This window comes from Panthera tigris, chromosome A3 (assembly GCF_018350195.1).
Source record: "Panthera tigris isolate Pti1 chromosome A3, P.tigris_Pti1_mat1.1, whole genome shotgun sequence".
NCBI lineage: Eukaryota > Metazoa > Chordata > Mammalia > Carnivora > Felidae > Panthera > Panthera tigris.
Window position 1 is genome coordinate 60,440,756 of NC_056662.1, and position 27,444 is coordinate 60,468,199.

Below are 27,444 nucleotides of genomic sequence, written 5' to 3' on the forward strand. Positions count from 1 at the left end.
AGTGCCACAGAAAGTTAAAGAGGGTGAAGAGTGATGGGGGTAGAATTCAGTTTATACATACTGTACCGTGTGTTTCCCAGGTACATACTAAGTGCACAGCTGTTGTTTTTAGTACAATAATGGAAAAACACATCAGATTCCTACAGGCACATTGAGAATATCCAAATCTTGAAAGTCAGTGCAGTAGTTGAGCATGTTAACAAACTTGACAAGATTCTATATTAGTTATAGGTAACCAAACCACAAGGTGGCGATATTAACTGAATTTTAACCATCTCATGGTTAATCATATTTGTGAAAACTTAAATCTGATTTGAAAGCTTTCTTAGGGTGAGATATCATTTATTGCAATGTGATCATTTTATGGTTCTGATAGAAATTCACTGGTTATTAACAGGTATTAATGAGAGAGAGGTCTGGTACCTTTTTAATAATAACCAAAATTATAAATGACTTTGTAAGAATGAGTTAGCCAAACCATATTACTAAAACATGTTTTTAAAAATAGCCTCATAATGATTACTCAATATAGTATACTATTTGTGTGTTTGTGGAGTTATTATATTCCTTATAAATAAGATCCCACTTTTTAGTCAGTCTCTCATGATAGAACTTTTAAGGTTTTAAACATGTGGTTTGGGGCACCTGGATGGCTCAGTCAATTGAGCGTCCAACTCTTGATGTCAGCTGGGGTTGTGATATAGCAGTTTATGGGTTCAGGCCCTGCATTGGACTCCGCACTTATAATGCAGAGCCTTCTTGGGATTCTCTCTCTCTCCCTCTCTTTCTGCCTCTCGCTTGTGTGCACGTGTACTCTCTGTCTCTCTCAAAATAAATAAACCTACAAAAATTAAAAAGTTTTAAAAATGTGGTTCCATATTGTATGCCCAATATGACTGTATATTTATGAGTAGTGTTTGTTGGCATAGGTTTGTTGTTTTATTTCTTAGAAATTTTAGGTAAGTTACTAGAACAGTAAGCAAAAGTAAATCATAAATCATAGAACAGTCCATGATAGAGAAAATTAAGACTGAGGTTATGAATGAAAGGCAGGAACTAGACAGGTGATGTGCCAAATCAACAGAATTATCAGAGATTTATGCTTGAAATTTGTAATTAGTCAGAAGTTCTGTAGCCAGTACAATCTAGAAAAGCAGTCAGGATCAAAGGAATGCACAAGTATAGAAGGTTGGCCAAGGCAGAAACTCAAAAACCAGAGTAGCAAATAGTCACTAAACGGATATATAGGGAGAGGAGGCAATGAAGGATTTTGTTTGAACAAAAGCAAATATAGGAACCAACTTGACTTTACTAGATGGGTGAGTGTGACTCAGGAGGCAGGGCAGATCCTGGTCCCACTCCCTTTTGTTGATTACAGGATGACCAATTTTCTAAATGGAGAATATAGATACGATTTCTTGAGATTATGTTACAAATGGTTCTGTAGCAAATAAATTTCCCGTGACCTGGCAAATAATGTTTACTTTATATTGTATGTTGACCATTTTACATCTTTTAAAGTAAGTCCTAAAATTGCTTTTTAGGAATCTGAGAACCGGCAAATTATGGACCAACTCCGAAAAGCCAATGAAGATGCTGAAAACTGGGAAAATAAGGCCCGTCAAGCAGAGGCAGATAACAATACCCTCAAATTAGAACTTATTACTGCTGAGGCAGAAGGTAACAGATTAAAAGAAAAAGTAGATTCTCTCAACCGAGAGGTCGAGCAGGTAAGTTTGGGAAAATGTATTTGTGGGACATTCTACATCATTTTGAAAGAGTTTTGTTTGGCATTCCATAAATTAAATATATAAACAAACACTTAAATTATTTAAATATATTATGAATTGTAGCCTAATTGTTCTCCAATACCCACTCTGGTTTTGCTCTAATCTATTATCTACCCTACAACTAGAATAATCTTTAGCATTTTTAAAAGTTAGGAACTATTTCAAACATACCAAAAAAGTGCAAAAAAAAGTAATGTAAGTAAAACACATACACACATCTCACTGGTTGAAGGATGCTAATATTTTCCACTGTTGCTTCAAGTTTCTCTTTATGTAAAGAAACAAAATATTACAGATAGAACTCATCCTTTTCCCTCTTGCCTCCCTAATGACTGGTGTGAATAACTTTCATGTCAGTTGTATAACTCTTTTGCATATGTTTATGCTTCTTCTACGTATCTATCACCCACAAATGATATATAATGTTGTTTTGTGTGCTTTAGGTTTTTAAGTGATACTCTAGATATCCATTTGTAATTTGCCTTTTTTGCTCAATATTATAATTTTGAAATTTATCTATGTGATACACAAAGTATAGGTCTAAACAGTTGCATCTTATAGTCATTGTGTAAATATTAATATTCATTCCCATATTAAAGGAAATTTAATTGTCTTCACTTTTTCTTTAATAAAATGCTGCAACAAACATTCTTTTATGTTTCTCCTCGGGTATATATTTCTCTGGGTTTATGACTAGAAGTGGAATAACAGGGCAGGTTTAACTCTTCGAAGTATTGTATTGCTCTCTAAAGTTTTACCATTTCATCAGAAATCATGGAGTTGGTATTTTCTCAAGTACTAAGCAATACTTGATATTATCAAACTTTAAAATGTTTTCTATACTTTTTGTTTTCTGTTTCCTTGATTACAAGTGAAATTGAGAATTTTTTCTTATTTCTTGGCCATTCAGAATTCCTCCTCTGTAAATTTTCTCTTGAATGAATTTTTGTAAACTTTGCTCATTTTTCTATTGGGTTATTTATCTTTTTCATATTGACTTATCAGGATTATCTATATACTCTTGGTAATAATCCTTTGAAAGATATTATAGCCGGGATGCCTGGGTGGCTCAGTTAAGCGTCTGACTCTTGATTTTGGCTCAGGTCATGATCTCATGGTTTGAGTTCAAGCCCCAAATAGGGTTCTGTGCTGACATTGTGGAGCCTGCTTGGGATTCTCTCTCTCTCTCTCTCTCTCTCTCTCTCTCTCTCTCTCTGCCCCTCCCCTGCTTGTGCACACACACACATACTCTCTCTTTCTCACTCTCAAAAATAAATAAATAAACTTAAAAAAATTTAAAGGTATTATAGTTATCCTCTTTTGCTGTTACTTGTCTCTTCATTGTGCTTGGAATATAAACAGAAGTTTTAAATTCTGATGCTGTCAGAATTATTGTCAATCTCTCCAAAATATGGTTTATGTTTATATGTCTTCTTTAAGAAATCCTTTACTATTCCAAGAATAGAAAGATATTTTCTTATATTTTCTTTTAAAGGTTCTTCTAAAATTCTAAAAGTATGTGGAATTTTGCCCTTTACATTTAGATATTTAATCCACTTGAGGTTGAATTGTGTGTGGTTTGACATAGAGATGTAATTTTTTTTATTTTTGTAGATGGATATCCCCATTCTTTATTCACTGAATTATAAGTCTACTTTGTCATAAAAATAAATTTCCATTTGTTCTGCTCCATTTATAACTTTATCTGTTTGCCAACAATAAACTCTTGAAACTTCTATAGTTTTATGTTAAGTCTTGATATCTGGGATTAATGTTCCCCCAAATTATTTTGGCTATCCTTTGTCCTTATTAAACTCTTTCAAATACATTATAAAATAAATATATCAAATTCCATAATTTAACATCTTTCTTCTTTTGTATGAATTTAAGACTAGAAATTTCTTTCTAAATATTTCTTTGGCTGCATCCTACAAGTTTTGAGGTAATGCTTTTATTGCCATTCACTTAAAAGTATCACCTAGTTCAATAATGATTTATTTTAATAACGATTTATTTTTGATCACTGAAGTTATTTATTTTTTTCAAAAATTTTAACTACTTTATTTTCTTTTTTTAAGTTTTTATTTAAATTCCAGTTAGTTAGCATATAGTGTAATATTAGTTTCAGGTGTACAATATAGTGATTCAAAACTTTCATACAACACTTAGTGCTTATCACAAATGCCCTCCTTAATCCCCATCCTTTATTCCCCCGAGTCCCCCACCAACCTCCCCTCTGGTAACCATCAGTTTGTTCTCTATAGTCAAGAATCTGTTTCTTGGTTTGCCTCCCTCTCTCTTTTTTTCCCTCTTGCTTATTTATTTTGTTTCTTAAATTCCACATGAGTGAAATCATATGGTATTTGTCTCTCTGACTGACTTATTTCACTTAGCGTAATACTCTCTAGCTCCTAACATGTTGTTGCAAATGGCAAGATGTCATTCTTTTTGATGGTTGAGTAATATTTCATTGTATAAGTATACCACATCTTCTTTTATCCATTCATCAGCTGATGGACATGTGAGCTGTTTCCATAATTTGGCTGTTGTAGTTAATGCTGCTATAAACACTGGGGTACATGTATCCCTTTGAATTAGTATTTTGTATTCTTTGGGTGAATACCTAGTAATGCAATTGCTGGATCATAGGGTAGTTCTTTTTTTAACTTTTTGAGGAACATCCATATGTTTTTCAGAGTAGCTACACCAGTTTGCATTCCCACCAACAGTGCAGGAGGGGTTCCCCTTTCTCCACATCCTCGCCAACATCTACTGTTTCTTATGTTTTTGATTTTAGCCCTTCTGACAGGAGTGAGGTAATATTTCATTGTAGTCTTGATTTGTATTCTCTGATGATGAGTGATGTTGAGCATTGTTTCACGTGTCTGCTGCCCATCTGGATGGCTTCTTTGGAAAAGTATCTATTCGTGTCTTCTGTCCATTTTTAATTGGATTATTCATATTTTGGGTGTTGAATTTGATAAGTTCTTTATAGATTTTGGATACTAACCCTTTATCATTCCTCATTTCTCATTTGCAAATATCTTCTCCCATCCCGTAGGTTACCTTTTAGTTTTGTTGATTGTTTCCTTTGCTGTGCAGAAGCTTTTTATTTTGATGAAATCCCAATAATTTATTTTTGCTTTTGTTTCCCTTGCCTCAGGAGACATATCTAGAAAGAAGTTGCTACAGCTGTTGTCAAAGAGGTTACTGTCTGTGTACTCCTCTAGGATTTTGATGTTTTGGGGTCTCAAAATTAGGTCTTTAATCCACTTTGAATTTAGTTTTGTGTTTGGTGTAAGAGATTGGCCCAGTTTCATTCTTTTGCATGTTGCTCTCCAGTTTTCCCAGCACCATTTGTTGAAGAGACTGCCTTTTTCCCATTGGACATTCTTTCCTGCTTTGTTGAAGATTAATTGACCATATAGCTGTGGGTTTATTTCTGGGTTTTCTATTCTGTTCCATTGATCTATGTGTCTATTTTTGGGCCAGTACCATACTGTTTTGATCACTACAGCTTTGTAGTGTAATTTAAAATTTGGAATTGTGATACCTCCAGCTTTGCTTTTCTTTTTCAAGGTTGTTTTGGCTATTCAAGGTCTTTTGTGGTTCCATACAAATTTTAGGAATGTTTGTTCTCGGTCTGTGAAAAATGCGATTGGTATATTGATAGGAATTGCCTTTAATTTGTAGCTTACTTCGGGTAGTAGAGACATTTTAACAATATTTGTTCTTTCAATCCATGAACATAGAATGTCTTTCCATTTCTTTGTTCTTCAGTTTTTTTCATCAGTGTTTTATAGTTTTCAGAGTACAGGTCTTTCACCTCTTTGATTAGGTTTATTCCTAGGTTCCTTATGGTTTTTGGTGCAATTGCCAATGGGATTGATTCCTTAATTTCTTTTTCTGCTGCTTCATTATTGGTGTATAGAAAGGCAACAGATTTCTGTATGTTAATTTTGTATCCTTTACTGAACTTTTGCAACTTTACTGCATTTGTGTATCATTTCTAGCAGTTTGTGGCAGAGGCTTTTGGATTTTCTATATAGAGTATCATCTCATCTGAAAATAGTGAAACTTTCACATTCTCCTTGCCAATTTGGATGCCTTTTATTTCTTTTTGTTGTCTGATTGCTGTGTCTAGGACTTCCAGTACTAGTGGTACTAGTGGTGGTACAGTGGTGAGGGTGGACATCCTTGTCTTGTTCCTGACTCTAGAGGAAAAGCTCTCAGCTTTTCCCCACTGATGATGATGATACTATCTGTGGGTTTTTCATATATGGCCTTTATTATGTTGAGGTATGTTCCCCCAAACCTATTTTGTTGAGGGTTTTTATCATGAATAGATGTACTTTGTCAAATGTGTTTTCTGTTGAAATGATTGTATGGTTCTTATGCTTTCTTTTATCAATGTGGTGTATCACATTGTTTGATTTATGAATATTGAACTACCCTTGCAACCCAGGAATAAATCCCACTTGATTGTGGTGAATGATTTTTTTAATGTGTTATTGGATTCAGTTTTGCTAGTTTTTATTGAGAATTTTTACATTTTTGCGTCCATGTTCATCAGGGGTATTAGCCTGTAGTTTTCTTTTTAGTGAAGTCTTTATCTACTTTTGGTATCAGGGTAATGCTGGCCTCATAGAATGAATTTGGAAGTTTTCCTTTATTTTCTATTTTTTGGAATTGTTTGAGAAGAATAGGTATTAACTCTTCTTTAAATGTTTGGTAGAATTTGCCTGTGAAGCCATCTGGCTCTGGACTTCTGTTTGTTGGGAGTGTGTTTTTTTTGTTTTTTGTTTTTTGTTTTTTTTTAATCACTGATTCAATTTCTTTGCTGTTTATCAGTCTGTTCAAGTTTTTTTTTTTTTTCTTCCTATTTCAGTTTTGGTGGTTTATATGTTTCTAGGAATTTATCTATTTCATCCAGGTTGTCCTTTGTTTGCATATAGTTTTTCATGGTATTCTCTTGTAATTGTTTGCATTTCTTTTTTTTTTTTTGGTTGTTATTTCTCCTCTCTCATTCTTGATTTTATTTATTTGGATCCTTTCTCTTTTGTTTTTGATAAGTCTGGCTAGAGGTTTATCAATTTTATGAATTTTTTTAAAGAACCAGCTCCTAGTTTCATTGATCTGTTCTATTGTTTTTTAATTTCTATATCATTTATCTCTGTTCTAATCTTTATTATTTCCTTCATTCTGCTGGGATAGGCTTCATTTGTTCTTTTTCTAGCTCCTTTAGGTGTAAGGTTAGAATTGTATATTTGAGATTTTTCTTGCTTCGTGAGGTAGGCCATATTTCTATATACTTCCCTCTTAGGGCCACTTTTGCTGCTTCCCCAAGGTTTTTGACCATTGTGTTTTCATTTTCATTTGTTTCCAGGTATTTTTAAATTTCTTCTTTGATTTCGTGGTTGACCCATTCATTATTTAGTAGCGTGTTATCTAACCTCCATGTATTTGTGGTCTTTTGAACTTTTTCTTGTGGTTGACTTCTAGATTCATAGCATTATGGTCAGAAAAGGTGCATGATATGATTGCAATGTTTTTGTACTTGTTGGGGCCTGTTTTGTGACCTAAAATGTGATCTATTCTGGAGAATGTTCCATGTGCACTTGAAACAAATGAATATTCTGCTGTTTTAGGATGGAATATTCTGAATATATGTTAAGTCCATCTGGTCCAGTGTGTCATTCAAAGTCATTGTTTTCTTGTTTATTTTCTGTTTAGATGATCTGTCCATTGATACAGGTGGGGTGTTAAAGTCCCCTACTATTATTATGTTATTATCAATGAGTTCTTTTATGTTTGTTATTAATTGTTCTATATATTGGGTGCTCTCATGTTGAGTGTAAAAATTTTTACAATTGTTATATCTTCTTCTTGGATTGTCCCCTTTATGATTATATAATGCCCTTCTTTGTCTCTGTTATAGTCTTTGTTTTAAAGTGTAGTTGTCTGATATATGCATTACACTCTGGCTTTCCTTTGACATTGGTTTGCATGATAAATGTTTCTCCATCCCCTCACTTGAAATCTGCAAGTGTCTTTAGGTCTAAAATGAGTCTTTTATAAGCAGCATATAGATGGATCTTGATTTTTTATTCATTCTGATACTCTGTGCCTTTTGATTGGGGTGTTTGGTCTGTTTATATCCAAAGTAATTATGATCACTGAAGCTATTTTTAAAATTTCCAATGCACAGGGGACTTGATATTATTATTCTATTTTTTATATCTAGTTTTGTTGTATATTATGATGAAATAATATGGCTTATATGATATTAACTTATTGATATCTGTTAAGGCTTGCTTAGTGGCAGGGTACACAATATTTGATAATACTCTAAATGAGCTTGAAAAGCAGGTGTATTCACTTATTTTGGGGGGCATATGTATGTTATATGTATTTATATATAGCATATTTATATATACATGTGATTAGGCTTGTTAACAGTGTCATTCAGTTCTTAAAAACCCTTACCAAATTTGTATTTTTGATTTTTAGTTACTGAAAGAAATGTCTTAAGATCCTCCTCTATAATTGTGGATTTGTCTATTTTTCTGTGAATGATTTTCTCAGTTTTTGCCATATTTTTAAGGCTGCTATTAGTTCAGCATTTTATATATTTATGATGAAAATATAAATGTGTAATGAGTCACCTGAATAACTCTCTACTTAAACTAATTTTTAACCATCTATACTGAAATGTAACTTACATACAATAAAAAATTCTCATTATGATCAGATGAGTTTTGTCAAATGAATACGTTTTCACAGTCATCTGTATAATCATGTTATAGTATAGAACATTCCGTCACCTTCCTAACATTCCTTCAAGTCCTTTTGCAGTCAATCCATCCCAATCCCTAAGCAATTACTGGTTTTCTTTCTGTCACTATAGATAAGATTTGCTTTCTCTAAAATTTATACAAATGGAATCATACAGTAAGTATTCATTTGTGTCTTAACTTGTCTCACTCACAAGTGTTGCATGTTAGTTCATTCATTAGTTCATATTGTTGAATAGTATTCCATTGCATAGCCAAATCACAATCTGTTTATTCACCTATTAATGGACATTTAATGTGTGCATTAGTCTGCTAACTCTGGTGAAATAAAATACTGCAGATTGGGTGGCTTAAACAGTATAAATTTATGTTCTCTCAGTTCTGGAGTTTGGCAGTCCAAGATCAAGGTGATGGCAGTTTAAGTTTCTTCTCAGGCCTCTTAACTTGGTCTGCAGATTGGCCACCTTATTACTATGTCCTCACAAATCCTTTCTTTTGTGCATGTGCATCCCTGGTGATTCTTCTTGTAGGGGCACAGTCATATTTGATTAAATCCCCATTCTTACGGTCTCGTTTAGCCTTAATCACCTTCATTTTTTTTAATTTTTTTTTCAACGTTTTTTATTTATTTTTGGCACAGAGAGAGACAGAGCATGAACGGGGGAGGGGCAGAGAGAGAGGGAGACACAGAATCGGAAACAGGCTCCAGGCTCTGAGCCATCAGCCCAGAGCCTGACGCGGGGCTCGAACTCACGGACCGCGAGATCGTGACCTGGCTGAAGTCGGACGCTTAGCCGACTGCGCCACCCAGGCGCCCCAACCTTAATCACCTTCATAAAGGCCCTGTCTCCAAGTACAGTCATCCTGGGGTGTTAGGGCTTCAACATATGCATTTTAAGGGGACACAATTTAGTTTATAACAGATTGTTTCTAGTTTTTGGCCATTATGAATAAACAGCTATGAACATCATGCGCAAGTCTTTGTGCATAAATTTTCACTTTTTCTAGGATAAAAAACTAGCAGCAGAATTGCTGGATCATATAAGTAGGCTTAACTTTGTAAGAAACTGACAAACTATTTTGCAAACTGGTTGTATCACTTTACTCTCCCATTTGCATTGAATGAGAGTTCCAGTGGTTCTCCATTTTTCCTGACACATGTATTGTCACATTGTAGTTTTAGTTTGCATTTCCTTTTTAACTAATAATGTAGTGCAGCTTTCCACATTCTTAATGATCATGAAAATATCTTTTGCGAAGTCTCTGTTCAAATCTGTTGCCCATCTTTTTATTATGATTCCTGTTACTAAGTTGTAAGAATTTTTTGGAACACTCTAGATGTTTCTTTGTCAGATATGTATACTTTTAAATATTTTCTCCTAGTCATTGGCTTGCCTTTTTAAGTCTTTTGAAGAGCAGAGGTTTTAAATTTTTGCTCAAGTCCAGTTTAGAAGTTTTTTTTTTCCTACTTGGTATTTCTGTGTCCTGTCTCATAAATCTTTGCATACAACAAGATGCATCGACTTTCTTCTTTTCTTCTTCCAGAAATCTTACACTTTTGTATTGTAGTCTATGATACATTTTGAATTAATAGTTGTGTATGATGTAAGATAATGATCGAGGTTTATTTTTTTCCCCACATGATTTGAAGTTGTCCAGTGCTATTTGTTGAAAAGATGGTATTTCACCACTGAGTTATCTAAGAACTTTTAGCAAAAATAAAATAATCCTGTGTGTATGGATCTATTTCTTTTTTTTCTTTTTTTGGCATGGATCTATTTCTGAACTCTTCTGTCCATGGATATATATGTCTATTCTTAGCCAGTGTCATAGTAAGCCAGTATCGTATAAAGCTTCATTAATTAATATAGCCTTACAGAAAGTCTTCAAATGAATTAGTGTGAATCCTCCAAATGTGTTCTTTCTGAGAAGGTCTGCTGTTATGGGGCCTCTTCATTTCCATATAAATTTTAGAATGAGTTATTTTCTACAGAAAAAAACTTATATGGAGTTTGATAGCATGGTATTGAATGTACAGATCAATATGGAGCAAGTTGAAGATCTTAACAATAATGAATCTTTGGGGACATAAATATAGTCTATCCACATGTTATATGCTTTTTAGTGTATAGATATTATATACATATATTGTTATTATCCTTATCTCATGGGTTTTTAAAATGCCATTGAAAATGATATTTCATTCCTAAATTTTGTATTGCAGTTTTTGATAGTCTATACACAGAAATAAGGTAGAATTTTGTTATCTTTTATTCTGTAATATTGCTTAAATTCATTTTTTTTAGTTCTAGTAGGGTTTTTTTTTTTTTTGGTAGATTTTAAAGGATTTTCTACATAATACAGTCATGTCCTTTGCATATAAAGATAGTTTTACTTCTTTTTTTACAATCTGAATGCCTTTCTTTTCTGTCTGGTATTGAACGAAGTGATGAGAGTGGACATCTTTGCCTCATTTGTCATCTTAAGGAAAAAGGATTCAGTATTTCTTTTTTGACTATGATATTAGCTGCATGTTTTTGTAGAAACATTTTATCAGGTTGAAGACCTTCTCTTCTAAGTTTACTTAGAATTTTTATCATGAATGGGTATAGAATTTCATCAAATGCCTTTTCTGCAAATATTGAGTGCTCATATCATTTTTATTTTTATATTTTTGGTTTGTTAAAATGGTTAATACATTGATTTTTTAAATTTTAATTTTAATTTTTTTCTTACCTTATTTATTTATTTATTTTTTAAAATATGAAATTTATTGTCAAATTGGTTTCCATACAACACCCAGTGCTCATCCCAACAGGTGCCCTCCTCAATGCCCATCACCCACTTTCCCCTCCCTCCCACCTCCCATCAACCCTCAGTTCTCAGTTTTTAAGAGTCTCTTATGTTTTGGCTCCCTCCCTCCCTAACCTTTTTCTTTTTTTCCTTCCCCTCCCCCATGGTCTTCTGTTAAGTTTCTCAGGATCCACATAAGAGTGAAAACATATGGTATCTGTCTTCCTCTCTATGACTTATTTCACTTAGCATAACACTCTCCAGTTCCATCCACATTGCTACAAAAGGCCATATTTCATTCTTTCTGATTGCCACGTAGTATTCCATTCTGTATATGAACCACAATTTCTTTATCCATTCATCAGTTGATGGACATTGAGGATCTTTCCATAATTTGGCTGTTGTTGAAAGTGCTGCTGTAAACATTGGGGTACAAGTGCCCCTATGTATCAGCACTCCTGTATCCCTTGGGTAAATTCCTAGCAGTGCTATTGCTGGGTCTTAGGGTGGATCTATTTTTAATTTTTTGAGGAACCTCCACACTGTTTTCCAGAGCGGCTGCACCAGTATGCATTCCCACCAACAGTGCAAGAGGGTTTCCATTTCTCCACATCCTCTCCATCATCTATAGTCTCCTGATTTGTTCATATTAGCCACTCTGACTGGCGTGAGGTGATATCTGAGTGTGGTTTTGATTTGTATTTCCCTGATGAGGAGCGACGTTGAGCATCTTTTCATGTGCCTGTTGGCCATCTGGATGTCTTCTTTCGAGAAGTGTCTATTCATGTTTTTTGCCCATTTCTTCACTGGATTATTTGTTTTTGAGGTGTGGAGTTTGGTGAGCTCTTTATAGATTTTGGATACTAGGCCTTTGTCCGATATGTCATTTGCAAATATCTTTTCCCATTCCATTGGTTGCCTTTTAGTTTTGTTGATTGTTTCTTTTGCAGTGCCGAAGCTTTTTATCTTCATGAGGTCCCAATAGTTCATTTTTGCTTTTAATTCCCTTGCGTTTGGAAATGTGTCAAGTAAGAAATTGCTAAGAAATTCCTGCGGCTGAGGTCAGAGAGGTTTTTTTCCTGCTTTCTCCTCTAGGATTTTGGTGGTTTCCTGTCTCACATTCAGGTCCTTTATCCATTTTGAGTTTATTTTTGTGAATGATGTAAGAAAGTGGTCTAGTTTCATCCTTCTGCATGTTGCTGTCCAGTTCTCCCAGCACCATTTGTTAAAGAGACTTTTTTCCATTGGATGTTCTTTCCTGCTTTGTCAAAGATGAGTTGGCCATACATTTGTGGGTCTAGTTCTGGGGTTTCTATTCTATTCCATTGGTCTATGTGTCTGTTTTTGCGCCAATACCATGCTGTCTTGATGATTACAGCTTTGTAGTAGAGGCTAAAGTCTGGGATTGTGATGCCTCCTGTTTTGGTCTTCTTCAAAATTACTTTGGCTATTCGGGATCTTCTGTGGTTCCATACAAATTTTAGAATTGCTTGTTCTATCTTTGAGAAGAATGCTCGTGCAATTTTGATTGGGATTGCATTGAATGCGTAGATTGCTTTGGGTAGTGTTGACATTATAATAATATTTATTCTTCCAATCCATGAGCATGGAATGTTTTTCCGTTTCTTTATGTCTTCTTCAATTTCCTTCATAAGATTTCTATAGTTTTCAGCATACAGATCTTTTACATCTTTGGTTAGGTTTATTCCTAGGTATTCTATGCTTCTTGTGCAATTGTGAATGGGATCAGTTTCTTTATTTGTCTTTCTGTTGCTTCATTATTAGTGTATAAGAATGCAACTGATTTCTGTACATTAATTTTGTATCCTGCGACTTTGCTGAATCCATGTATCAGTTCTAACAGACTTTTGGTGGAGTCTATTGGGTTTTCCGTGTATAATATCATGTCATCTGCAAAAAGTGAAAGCTTGACTTCATCTTTGCCAGTTTTGATGCCTTTGATTTCCTTTTGTTGTCTGATTGCTGATGCTAGCACTTCCAACACTGTTAAACAACAGCGGTGAGAGTGGACATCCCTGTCGTGTTCCTGATCTCAGGGGGAAAGCTCTCAGTTTTTCCCCATTGAGGATGATGTTAGCTGTGGGGTTTTCATAAATGGCTTTTATGATGTTTAAGTATGTTCCTTCTATCCCGACTTTCTCAAGGGTTTTTATTAAGAAAGGATGCTGAATTTTGTCAAGTGCTTTTTCTGCATCGATTGACAGGATCCTAAGGTTCTTATCTTTTCTTTTATTAATGTGATGTATCACATTGATTGATTTGCAAATGTTGAACCAGCCCTGCAGCCCAGGAATGAATCCCACTTGATCATGGTGTATAATTTTTATATGCTGTTGAATTCGATTTGCTAGTATCTTATTGAGAATTTTTGCATCCATATTCATCAGGGATATTGGCTTGTAGTTCTCTTTTTTTGCTGGATCTCTGTCTGGTTTAGGAATCTAAGTGATGCTGGCTTCATAGAATGAATCTGGAAATTTTCCTTCCCTTTCTGTTTTTTGGAACAGCTTGAGAAGGATAGGTATTATCTCTGCTTTAAATGTCTGGTAGAATTCCCCTGGGAAGCCATCTGGTCCTGGACTCTTATTTGTTGGGAGATTTTTGTTAACTGATTCAATTTCTTCACTGGTTATGGATCTGTTCAAGTTTTCTGTTTCTTTCTGTTTGAGTTTTGGAAGTGGGTGGGTGCTTAGGAATTTGTCCATTTCTTCCAGGTTGTCCAGTTTGTTGGCATATAATTTTTTATAGTATTCCCTGATAATTGCTTGTATTTGTGAGGGATTGGTTGTAATAATTCCATTTTCATTCATGATTTTATCTATTTGGGTCATCTCCCTTTTCTTTTTGAGAAGCCTGGCTAGAAGTTTATCAATTTTGTTTATTTTTTCAAAAAACCAACTCTTGGTTTCGTTGACCTGCTCTACAGTGTTTTTAGATTCTATATTGTTTATTTCTGCTCTGATCTTTATTATTTCTCTTCTTCTGCTGGGTTTGGGGTGTCTTTACTGTTCTGCTTCTATTTTGTTTAGGTATGCTGTTAGATTTTGTATTTGGGATTTTTCTTGTTTCTTGAGATAGGCCTGGATTGCAATGTATTTTCCTCTCAGGACTGCCTTCGCTGCATCCCAAAGCATTTGGATTGTTGTATTTTCATTTTCATTTGTTTCCATATATTCTTTAATTTCTTCTCTAATTGCTTGGTTGACCCATTCATTCTTTAGTAGGATGTTCTTTAACCTCCATGCTCTTTGGTTTTCCAGACTTTTTCCTGTGGTTGATTTCAAGCTTCATAGCATTGTGGTCTGAAAGTATGCATGGTATGATCTCAATTCTTGTATACTTGTGAAGGGCTGTTTTGTGACTCAGTATGTGATCTCTCTTGGAGAGTGTTCCATGTGCACTTGAGAAGAAAGTATATTCTGTTGCTTTGGGATGCAGAGTTCTAAATGTATCTGTCAAGTCCATCTGGTCCAATGTATCATTCAGGGCCCTTGTTTGTTTATTGATCCTGTGTCTAGATGATCAATCCATTGTTGTAATTGGAGTATTAAAGTCCCCTGCAATTACCACATTCTTATCAATAAGGTTGCTTATGTTTGTGATTAATTGTTTTATATATTTGGGGGCTCCCGTATTCGGTGCATAGACATTTATAATTGTTAGCTCTTCCTGATGGATAGACCCTGTAATTATTATATAATGCCCTTCTTCATCTCTTGTTACAGCCTTTAATTTAAAGTCTAGTTTGTCTGATAGAAGTATGGCTACTCCAGCTTTCTTTTGACTTCCAGTGGCATGATAAATAGTTCTCCACCCCCTCAGTTTCAATCTGAAAGGTGTCCTCAGGTCTAAAATGAGTCTCTTGTAGACAGCAAATAGATGGTTTTTTTTTTTTTTTATCCACTCTGATACCCTATGTCTTTTGGTTGGAACATTTAGTCCATTTACATTCACCATTATCATAGAAAGATATGGGTTTAGAGTCATTGTGATGTCTGTAGGTTTCATGCTTATAGTGATGTCTCTGGTACTTTGTGGTCCTTGGAACATTTCAGTCACAGAATCCCCCTTAGGATCTCTTGTAGGTCTGGTTTAGTGGTGATGAATTCCTTCAGTTTTTGTTTGTTTGGGAAGACCTTTATCTCTCCTTCTATTCTGAATGACAGACTTGCTGGATAAAGGAGTCTTGGCTGCATATTTTTTTCTGTTCATCACATTGAAGATTTCCTGCCATTCTTTTCTGGCCTGCCAAGTTTCAGTAGATAGATCCATCACTAGTCTTATCGGTCTCCATTTGTATGTTAGAGTGTGTTTATCCCTAGCTGCTTTCAGAATTTTCTCTTTATCCTTGTATTTTGCCAGTTTCACTATGATATATCACGCAGAAGATTGATTCAAGTTACGTCTGAAGGGAGTTCTCTGTGCCTCTTGGATTTCAATGCCTGTTTCCTTCCCCAGATCAGAGAAGTTCTCAACTATGATTTACTTGAACAAATACACCTTCAAGTACACCTTCAGCCCCTTTCTCTCTCTCTTCCTCTTCTGCAATCCCTATTATATGGATATTGTTATGCTTGATTGCATCGCTTAGTTCTCAAATTCTCCCCTCATACTCCTGGATTTTTTTTATCTCTCTTTTTCTCAGCTTCCTCTTTTTCCATAATTTTATCTTCTAATTCACCTATTCTCTCCTCTGCCTCTTCAGTCCAAGCTGCGGTTGCCTCCATTGTATTTTGCACCTCATTTAGAGCATTTTTTAGCTCCTCATGACTGTTTCTTAGTCCCTTGATCTCTGTAGTAATAGATTCTCTGCTGTCCTCTATACTTTTTTCAAGTCCAGCTTGAAAAAAGTTAATTTTGTGACTATTAGAATAATTTAGAAATTATTCTAAATTTGGTGACAGGAACTGGTTCTCTTTTGAATTTTGGCTCAGGGATGGGAGAGGGAGTTGGCAGTTGGCCAGCACCTGTGTTCCTCCGCCGAGCTGAGCTCTGTCTTGTGGGGCTCAACAACTCTCCCTCGCCGTGTCCTCTCGCCCTCCCCATTCTCCGAGAGCAGAGCTGTTGACTTTTAACATTCCAGATGTTACGTCCTGCTGGCTGTCAGAACACAGGGAGTCCGGCCCCTCCGCTATTGCAAGCCAGACTTCAGGGGTTCTGCCTTTCCTGGCAGGCTGCCCCTCCACTGCCCCGGCTCCCTCCTGCCAATCCGTGTAGTGTGCACTGCTTCTCCGCCCTTCCTAACTTCTTCTGTGGGCCTCTTGTGTACACTGGGCTCCAGGGAGTCCATTCTGTTAGTCTTCTGGTGGTTTTCTGGGTTATTTAGGCAGATGTGGGTGGAATCTAAGTGATCAGCAGGACATGGTGAGCCCAGCATCCTCCTATGCTGCCATCTTCTCCTTATTGATTGATTTTTAAAAATCAATCATGGAGGGATGCCTGGCTCGCTCAGTCAATGGAGCATATGACTCTTAACCTCGGGGTTGTGAGTTCAAGCTCTGTGTTGAGGGTAGAATTTACTCAATAAAAATTAAAAAATTTTAAATATATATTCCTGTAATAAATCCAGTTGGTCATGATATATTACCCTTTAAAATAAATTATTAGATTGCTAATATTTTAAATAAATTGTTAAGTTATAATATTTTGTTGTATATTTTTGCATCTGTTTCATGAGGATATTGATCTATGATTGTCTTGTAATGTCATTGTCAGATATTGTTAATTTTCTTTATAAATTACTGAGGTATGTTAGCCAGGTTAATGCTGCCTCATAGAATAAATGGATGTGTTTCTTTCTCTATTCTAGTTAGTATATTGTTATTATTTTTTCTTTAACTGTTGGTAGAATTCACAAACGAAACCATATGGGCCAGAAAATGTGGGCAGGGGTAGATTTTCAATTACTTGAAGTTTTAAATTTATTTGGAGCTATTCAGATTTTCTATTTCTTCTTAAATCACTTTTGGCAATTTGTGTTTTTCTAAGATATGTCCATTTCATCAAAGTTGCCAAATTTGTTGTCAAAAAGTTATTTGTAATTTTTAATGGCATCCCTTTTGCATTCTTGGTATTGATAATTCATGACTTTTCTCAATTTTCTTCATCAGTTTACTTGGAAATTTATCATTATGTTAATCTTTTCAAAGTATCAGTATTAATTTCATTGATTTTTACTTATTCTTGGTTTTACATTTCATTGATTTCTTCTCAATATTATTTCTTTCCTTCTACATCATTTAAGTTTAATTTACTCTTATTTAAAAAATGTAAACAAATAAAAATAAAAAATTTTTAAGGTGAACACTTAGATGGTTAGTTTTAGGCCATTTTTCTTTAATATAGTTGTTTAGAGTTTTACATTTTTCTCTACACACTGCTTTAGCTGTATCATACTACACATCTTTGTGGGATTTGGTAACAGCTTTTTTGAGATATGATTCACATGCCATACAGTTCATCCATTGGAAGTGTACAATTCAGATGAGTTTAGTATATTCACAGAGTTATGCAGCATTTACCACAGTTTTAGAAAATTTTTATCACCTCAAAAATTAGGCTCTGAGCCCCCATTTAGGTCCTTGGTTCATTTTGAGTTAATTTTTTGTACATAGTGTGAAGTGAGGGTCCAACTTCATTCTTTTGCATCTGGCTATCTAGTTGTCTAATCAACATTTGCTCTTGGTACCCTTATTGAAAATAAGTAGATTTTAGGCACATGATTTTATTTCTGTGTTCTTAATTCTATTCCATTGATGTATATGTCTATCCTTATGGCAGTACCCCAGTCTTAATTACCATTGCCTTTAGTAAGTTTTGAAATGGGAAAGTGTGAGTCTTCCTTGGTTGTTGTTGTTGTTGTTGTTGTTGTTGTTGTTGTTTTCAAGATTGATTTGGCTATTTTAGGTCTTTTGAGTTTCCATATGAATTTTAGGATCAACTTTGCAATTTCTTTTTTTTTTTTCTTTTAATATTTATTTTATTTTTTTTTTATTTAAATTGGTTTCCATACAACACCCAGTGCTCATCCCAAAAGGTGCCCTCATCAATACCCATCACCCACCCTGCCCTCCCTCCCACCCCCCATCAACCCTCAGTTTGTTCTCAGTTTTTAACAGTCTCTTATGCTTTGGCTCTCTCCCACTCTAACCTCTTTTTTTTTTTTTTTCCTTCCCCTCCCCCATGGGTTTCTGTTACGTTTCTCAGGATCCACATAAGAGTGAAACCATATGGTATCTGTCTTTCTCTGTATGGCTTATTTCACTTAGCATCACACTCTCCAGTTCCATCCACGTTGCTACAAAAGGCCATATTTCATTCTTTCTCATTGCCACGTAGTATTCCATTGTGTATATAAACCACAATTTCTTTATCCATTCATCAGTTGATGGACATTTAGGCTCTTTCCATAATTTGGCTATTGTTGAGAGTGCTGCTGTAAACATTGGGGTACAAGTGCCCCTATGCATCAGTACTCCTGTATCCCTTGGATAAATTCCTAGCAGTGCTATTGCTGGGTCATAGGGTAGGTCTATTTTTAATTTTCTGAGGAACCTCCACACTGCTTTCCAGAGTGGCTGCACCAATTTGCATTCCCACCAACAGTGCAAGAGGGTTCCTGTTTCTCCACATCCTCTCCAGCATCTATAGTCTCCTGATTTCTTCATTTTGGCCACTCTGACTGGCGTGAGGTGATATCTGAGTGTGGTTTTCATTTGTATTTCCCTGATAAGGAGTGATGTTGAACATCTTTTCATGTGCCTGTTGGCCATCCGGATGTCTTCTTTAGAGAAGTGTCTACCCATGTTTTCTGCCCATTTCTTCACTGGGTTATTTGTTTTTCTGGTGTGGAGTTTGGTGAGCTCTTTATAGATTTTGGATACTAGCCCTTTGTCCGATATGTCATTTGCAAATATCTTTTCCCATTCCGTTGGTTGCCTTTTAGTTTTGTTGGTTGTTTCCTTTGCTGTGCAGAAGCTTTTTATCTTCATAAGGTCCCAGTAATTCACTTTTGCTTTTAATTCCCTTGCCTTTGGGGATGTGCCGAGTAAGAGATTGCTACGGCTGAGGTCAGAGAGGTCTTTTCCTGCTTTCTCCTCTAAAGTTTTGATGGTTTCCTGTCTCACATTCAGGTCCTTTATCCATTTTGAGTTTATTTTTGTGAATGGTGTGAGAAAGTGGTCTAGTTTCAACCTTCTGCATGTTGCTGTCCAGTTCTCCCAGCACCATTTGTTAAAGAGACTGTCTTTTTTCCATTGGATGTTCTTTCCTGCTTTGTCAAAGATGAGTTGGCCATACGTTTGTGGGTCTAGTTCTGGGGTTTCTATTCTATTCCATTGGTCTATGTGTCTGTTTTTGTGCCATCAACTTTGCAATTTCTATAAAGAAGCCACCTGAGGTTCTGATAGGAATTATTTTGAACCTGTAGATAATTTGGGAACTACAGCCATCCTAACATTATTAAGTCTTCTGATCAGTGAACACTGGCTCCAGTTTCATTTATTAAATCTTTAATTTCTTTCAATGATATTTTGTTTTCAGAGTATAAGTTATGCCTTCTTTTGTGAAATTTATTCCTAAGTATTTTTTTTTTTGGATGCTATTGTAACAGGGTTGTTATTTTCATTTTGGTATTATTTAATGTGAATGCATAAAAACACAATTGATTTTTATACATTCATCTTGTATCCTACAACCTAGCTGAACTTATTCATTCTCATCATTTTTAGTGGATTCTTTGCAATTTTCTATATTCAAGACTGTGTAATTTGCAAACAGATAGTTTTTACTTTGTTTCCAATCGGAATGTTTTTATTTCTTTTTGGTCAGTTGCCCTACCTAGAACTTCTGGAGCAATGCGAATAGAAGTGGTAAGAGGAGAGGGACATCCTTGTCTTTTTCGTGATCTTAGGGGGAAAACATTTAGTGTTTCACCATTATCATGCTAGTTGAGGGATTTTTCCTCAAATGCCTTTTCTGTGTCTTTGGAATGATCATGTGGTGTCTGTTTTTTATTTTATAAATACAGTATATTACATTAATTGGCTTTCAGATGTTAAACCAACTTTGTATTCCTGAGTAAATCCCACCTTAGTCATGGTGTATAATTAAGTTTTATGTTGCTGGATTTTGTTTTCTAGTATTTTGTTGAGGATTTTGTGTCTATATTCCTAAGTGATAATGGTCTATAGTTTTCTTTCCTTGTGATTAATGTCTTATCTTTTTTTTTTTGGTAACAGAATAATAACTGGCCTGATAAAATGAGTTGGGAAGTGTTTACACTTAAATGCAAATCTAACAAAATGTGTACAGGTTATATATAAGGAAAAGTTATAAATCTTTGATGAAAGAAATCAAAGATCCAAATAAATGGAGAAAGAGTCCATGTTCATGGGTAGAAAGGCTTGTTATTGTTAAGATGTTAGTTTTCCCCAAATTGATGTATAGATTCATTCCATCTCAGCCAGAATTCCAGCATGTAGTTTTGTGGATATTAACAAACTGATTATAAAGTTTATATGGAAAGGCAAAAGATACGAGATAGCAAATTCAATACTGAAGGAGAACACAACCTGACTTAAAGATTTGCTATAGTGCTGCAGTGTTTAAGATGGCACAGGATTGGTAAAAGAATAGACAAATCAATCAATGGAATAGAGACAAATAGATAAATGGAATAGCAGATGGAGGTAGCAGACAACAAAAATTGCTATGAGAAAAATCAGATGTCAAATTTGACAGGCAAAATTTCAAAATATCCACTATAAATATGTTTAAAGAATTAAATGAAAAATGTTTAAATAAGTGAAGGAGGATATGATGATAATGTCTCATTAAACAAAGAATATCAATAAACTTATAGAAATTATCTTTAAGAAAGAACAAAATGTACTTTTTAATTTCCTCCTTAACTTCTTGTTTAACCCATTCATTGTTTAGTTGGATGTTTTTTAGTCTCCAGCTATTTGCTATCTTCCACATTTTTTCTTGTGGTTGATTTCAAGTTTCATAGCATTGTGGACTGAAAATATGCACAGTATGATCTTGATCTTTTTGTACTTGTTGAGGGCTGATTTGTGTCCGAGAATGTGATCTATTCTGAGGAATGTTCCATGTGCACTGGAGAAGAATTTGTATTCCACTGTTTTAGGATGAAATGTTCTGAATATATCTTTTAAGTCCATCCGGTCCAGTGTGTCATTCAAAGCCATTGTTTCCTTGTTGATTTTCTGTTTAGATGGTCTGTCCATTGCGCTAAGTGGGGTGTTGAAGTCCCCTACTATTATGCTATTATAACCAATGAGTTTCTTTATGTTTGTGATTGATTGGTTTATATACTTGGGTGCTTTCATATTTGGAGCATAAATGTTCACAATTGTTAGGTCTTCTTGGTGGATAAATCCCTTAATTATTATATAATGACCTTCTTCATCTCTTATTACAATCTTTATTTTGAAGTTTAGATGATCTGATATAAGTATGGCTACTCCGGCTTTCTTTTGTTGACCATTAGCATGATAGATGGTTCTCTATCCCCTTACTTTCAATCTGAAGATGTCTTTAGGTCTAAAGTGGGTCTCTTGTTAACACCATGTAGATGGATCTTGTTTTCTTATCCATTCTGTTACTCTATGTCTTTTGATTGGAGCATTTAGTCCATTGATGTTTACAGTGAGATACGAGTTTATTGAAAGATATGAGTTTATTGCCATTATGTTTCTTATAGAGTTGGGGTTTCTGGTGGTGTTCTCTGGTACTTTTTAGTCTTTGTTGCTTTTGGTCTCTCTATCTCTCTCTCTCTCTGTTTCTCTTTTTTTCCCCCGTCTTTTCTCCCCTGAGAGAGTTCCCCTTAAATTTTCTTGCAGGGCTGATTTAGTGGCCATGAACTCCTTTAATTTTTGTTTGGGAAATTTTTTATCTCTCCTTCTATTTTGAATGACAGTCTTGCTGGATAAAGAATTCTTGGCTGCATATTTTTCTGATTCAGCACATTGAATATATCCTGCCACTCCTTTCTGGCCTGCCAGATTTCTGTGGATAGGTCTGCTGCAAACCTGATCTGTCTTCCCTTGTAGGTTAAGGACTTTTTTCCCTTGCTGCTTTCATGATTCTTTCCTTGCCTGAGTATTTTGTGAATTTGAATATGATATGCCTTGTTGATGGTTGTTTTTTGATTGAATCTAATGGGAGTCCTCTGTGCCTCCTGGATGTGACTTTCCCCAGGTTAGGAAAGTTTTCTGCAGTGATTTGCTTATATAACCCTTCTACCCCTTTTTCTCTCTCTTCATCTTCTGGGACCCCTATGATTCTGATGTTGTTCCTTTTTAATGAGTCACTGATTTCTTTAATTCTTAAACCATGCTCTTTTGCCTTAGTCTCACTGTTTTGTTTGCTTTATTATTCTCCATAAGTTGTCCTCTGTATCGCTGATTCACTGCTCTGCCTCATCCATCCCTGCCACCATGGCCACTCCTCGAGATTCCTGCTCAGTTATAGTATTTTTTAATTTCATCCTGACTAGCTTTTATCTCTGCAGAAAAGGATTCTAATGTTTTCAACCCCAGCTAATATTCTTATTATCGTGATTATAAATTCTGATTCAGACATCTTGCTTATATCTGTTTATTAAGTTCCTGGCTGTCATCTCTTCCTGTTCTTTCTTTTGGGGTGATTTCCTTCGTTTTGTCATTTTGAAGGAAGAAAAGGAAATAATAATGTAATAAAAAATTTAAAAACCACAAAAAAATCAAATAAAGGATGCTAGATCCTAGGTGTGTTCTGGTCTATCTGGTTGTTGAAAGGAGCTTGATAGATTAGAGGAAAGGGGGAAAGATAAGAAAAGAAAAAGGAAAATGTTTAAAAATTTGAAAAAATGAATACAGTGAGGTAGAATAAAGTGAAATAATGGAAGTAAAAAATAGAGTTTAAAAAATTTACAAAAATGTAAAAAATATAGTAGAAAATTAAGAAAATATTTTTAATAGAAATGGAAAATAAAAATAAGTTTTTTCTCTTTCTGTATTGAAGAATAAGAAAAGAAAAAAAAATTGAATAGATGGACCAGCAAACAAACTGTGGTATGATTGAAATTAAATCGGTTTCCCCTAGAAGTCGAACTATGAAGTACTTTATAGTCTGTAAACTAAACAGGCAGAGAGACTTGTGTTGTTCCTGAAGAGTGAGGTTGGCCCAGTTGGGCGGGGCTTAGTGTAATGGCTCTGTTCTCTACTAGATGGTGCTGCTTAGCTTACTGGGGTGGATTGTTGTGGCGCCTGTAGGTGTGTATGTGCATGCGTGGGAGGGGTGAAAATGGTGTCACTCAGCTACCCAGTCTCTAGTATCAGACCTCTTTGCTCTCCCCACCAGCAGTTGCGCACCCCTCCTTTGTCTCCAGCTTCCATCCACTCCCTGCTTTTACACTGTCCCTGACCAAGTCATCAGGTTGCCATGCAGTACCTCCCTCCTGAGTTTTATCTCAGATGCGGCTGTGTTTCCCAACCCCTCACTTCTGAGGGTCTCCAGCTTTGACCTGCTCAGACCTTCTAAGGGAGGATCTCATTGAGCAATGGCCGGGTGCCAGCCTGTCCCCAGGAATGTTCGGAAGACCACGCTGCTGCCAGTGCCCAGAGACTGTGGCTCAGTGCCAGCCAGGAAAAGGTCACGCGATTGTGTAGCAGCAGCGTTTCAGGGATTATGGAAAATCATAACACACATCTGGTGCTAGGCCTCCGCTTGAATGTCCTTGTTCCAGCACCAGAAAATGTGGTTGTTCTCTGGCTTCCACTGGGACCTTTGCCTGTGGGGAGGCCATACAGCCTCTACCAAATGTCCTCCCAGCAGGGGACCACCTCTCCTTGTCTGGCCTGAGGACCCAGAGGACCTCGGTCTCTGCTCCTGGGGATTCACCCTTCCCACCAGAGCACCGCCAGGTATTGAGCTGAGGAGTTTCAGACTATGCGCTTCCTCTGTTTATAGAGTCTTAATGGAATTTAAACCCTCTCCTTTCTCCTTTCTCCCTTTTTTGTTCAGTCCCTTGCGTACTCTTTCTTTTCTCTCCAGCTGCTTTCAGGCGGGGGATTCTTTCTGTACTCTCCCCCCTCCCCATCTCTGTCTTCTCTCTGCAAGCAAAAACAGCTCCCTGCCCTCCACAGTTTTCTCCCCCAGTTCATCTCTCCACCCTGCATACATGCTGAGTTCTCTGGTTCAGGTTGTGCAGATTGTTGTGTTAATCCTCAAATCAGTTTTCTAGGTGTGCAGGATGGTTTAGTGTTTATCTGGCTGTATTTCAGGAATGAGAGACACAAAAAAATCTTCTCTGCTGTTCTGCCATCTTGGCCTCTTCTCCTTTGGTATTAACTCTTCTTTAAATGTTTGGTAGAATTCACCTGTGAAGCTATCTGGTCCTGGATTTTGTATGATGGGAGTTTTTTGATTACCAATTCAATATCATTGTTAGTCTGTTCAAATTTTCTATTTCTTCTTGATGAAATTTTGGGTGATTATATGGTTCTAGGAATGCATTCATTTCTTCTAGGTTGTCCAATTTGTTGGCATATAATATTTCATAATATTTTCTCATAATCCTTTCTATGATATTGGTTGTTATTTCTCTTCCTTCATTTCTGATTTTATTTACTTGGGTTTTCTCTCTCTGTCTCTATCTCTGTCTCTCTTTCTAATGGGTGTGGCTAAAGGTATAACAGTTTTGTTGATCTTTTCAAAGAACCAGCTCATGATTTCATTGATATATTGTATCTGTTTTAGTCTCTATGTTATTTATTTTTGCTTGAATCTTTATTGTTTACTTCCTTCTACTGGTGTTGGGCCTTGTTCTTCTATTTCTAGCTCCTTTATGTGTAAGGTTCAATTGTATATTTGAGATTTTTTTTGCTTCTTGAGGTAGACCTATATTGCTCTAATCTTTCCTCTTAGAACATCATTTGCTGCATCTCAAAGATTGGGAGCTGTTATATTTTCATTTTCATGTGTCTGCATGCATTTTTTGATTTCCTCTTTGATTTCTTGGTTGACTTGTTCATTATTTAGTAGCATGATATTTAGTTTCCATGTATTTGTGTTCTTTCCTGATTTTTTTCTTGTAATTGTTTTATAAAATTTTTAAAGTTCATTTATTTATTTATTTTGGAAAAGAGAGAGAGAGAGCAGGGGAGGGGCAGAGAGAAAGGGAGAGAGAGAATCCCAAGCAAGCTCCACACTGTCAGCACAGAGCCCATTGTGGGGCTCACACTTACAAACCATGAGATCATGACCTGAGCTAAAACCAAGAGTCAGATGCTTAACTGACTGAGCCACCCAGACACCCCTACCATTGTGGTTGGAAAAGATGAGATATGATTTCAATATTTTTAATTTATTGAGATTTGTTTTAGGCTTTAGGTGATCTCCTCTAGAGAATATTCCATGTACACTTGAAAAGAATGTATGTTCTTCTGGTTTTGAATAGAATGTTCTGAATATATCTGTTAAGTCCATCTGGTCCAATATATCATTCAAAGCTACTGTTTCCTTGATGATTTTCTGTCCGATCTATCCATTAATGTAAGTGGGATATTAAAGTCTCCTCCTGTTGTTGTAATACTCTCAATTTCTTCCTTTTGTGTCTGTTAATAGTCGCCTTGTGTATGGACTGAACTCTCATATTGGATGCATAAATATTTACAATTGTTCTATCTTCTTGTTGGATTAATCTCTTTATGAATATGGTGTATCTTTCCTTGTCTCCTTTTATGGTCTTTGAAAAAGACCTTTTATGGTCTTTGAAAAAGTCTATTTTGTTTGTTATAAGTATTGCTATGCCAACTTTCTTTTCACTTCCATTTGCATGGTAAATGTTTTCCCACACCTTGCTTTCAGTCTGCATGTGCCTTTACATCTGAAATAGGTCTCTTTTTGGCAGCATATAGGTGGATCTTGCTTTTTTAATCCATTCAATTACCTTATGTCTTTTTTTTTTTTTTTTTGAGAGAGAGAGAGAGAGAGAGAGACAGACAGACAGACAGACAGACAGACAGACAAACAGCATGAGCAGGGCAGGGGCAGAAAGAGAGAGGGAGAGAGAAAGAGACAGAATCTGAAGCAGGCTCTGAGCTGTCAGCACAGAGCCTGACATGGGGCTTGAACTTGTGAGCTGCGAGATCATGACCTGAGCTGAAGTTGGACACTTAACCAACTGAGCCACCCAGGTGCCCCTACCTTGTGTCTTTGAGAAGCATTTAGTTCATTTATAATCAAAGTAATTATTGATAAGTATGTACTTATTGCCATATTGTTACTTGTTATACAGAGGTTTGTTTTTGTTTTTGTTTTTGCAGTTTTTCTCTTTTCTTTTCTCCTCCTCCTCCTCCTCCTGGTTCTTTCTTCTTTTGCTCTCTTCCCTTGTGGTTTGATGGCTTTCTTTATTGATATGCTTGGATTCCTTTCTTTTTATTTTTTATGTATCTATTATAGGTTTTTGATTTGTCATTACTGTTAGGTTCCTATATAATAGCTTATGCATAATGCTTTGGATTACAAGTATGTTTCCAGAACAAATTATGCTCACAAATCAAGGTTTTACTATAATATAATGTTATTATGCTTGATGATGTTGCTAACTTTGCTTGACTTATTCTCATTTTTTATTATTCTTTTTTATTTTTTGCTGTTCAGCTTGGTTGCTTTCCATTATTTTGTCTTCAAGGTCACTGATCTATTCTTCTGCCTCCTCTAATCTTCTATTGATTCACTTCTATTGTATTTTTAATTTCAGTTATTGAGTTCTTCATCTCTGATTCGTTCTTTATTATATTTTATATCTCTAATTTGAAAATCTCACTAAGACCTTCACTCTTTTTTCAAGTCCAGTTACTAACTTTATGAACATTACTTTGAATTTTTTACAATGCATATTGCTTATCTCTGTTTCATTTAGTTATTTTGCTGTGATTGTGTCCTGTTATTTCATTTGCAACATATTCCTCTGTCTCTTCATTTTGCCCCTCTGTTTTCTTCTTTGTATTAGGAAAGTCAGTTACATCTTCTGCTCT

General features: G+C 35.6%; 1 protein-coding gene across 8 annotated transcripts in view; it reads left to right on the forward strand.

Moving 5' to 3' along the window:
* TSGA10 (testis specific 10) overlaps nt 1–27,444 on the forward strand; it is a 155,261-nt gene that overhangs the window by 67,586 nt on the left and 60,231 nt on the right. For all 8 annotated transcript variants that reach the window (XM_042981204.1, XM_042981203.1, XM_042981206.1 and 5 more), the window contains one exon: nt 1,545–1,730. In XM_042981204.1, the coding sequence (XP_042837138.1) occupies nt 1,545–1,730 (186 nt within the window). The remainder of the gene's footprint in view (nt 1–1,544; nt 1,731–27,444) is intronic.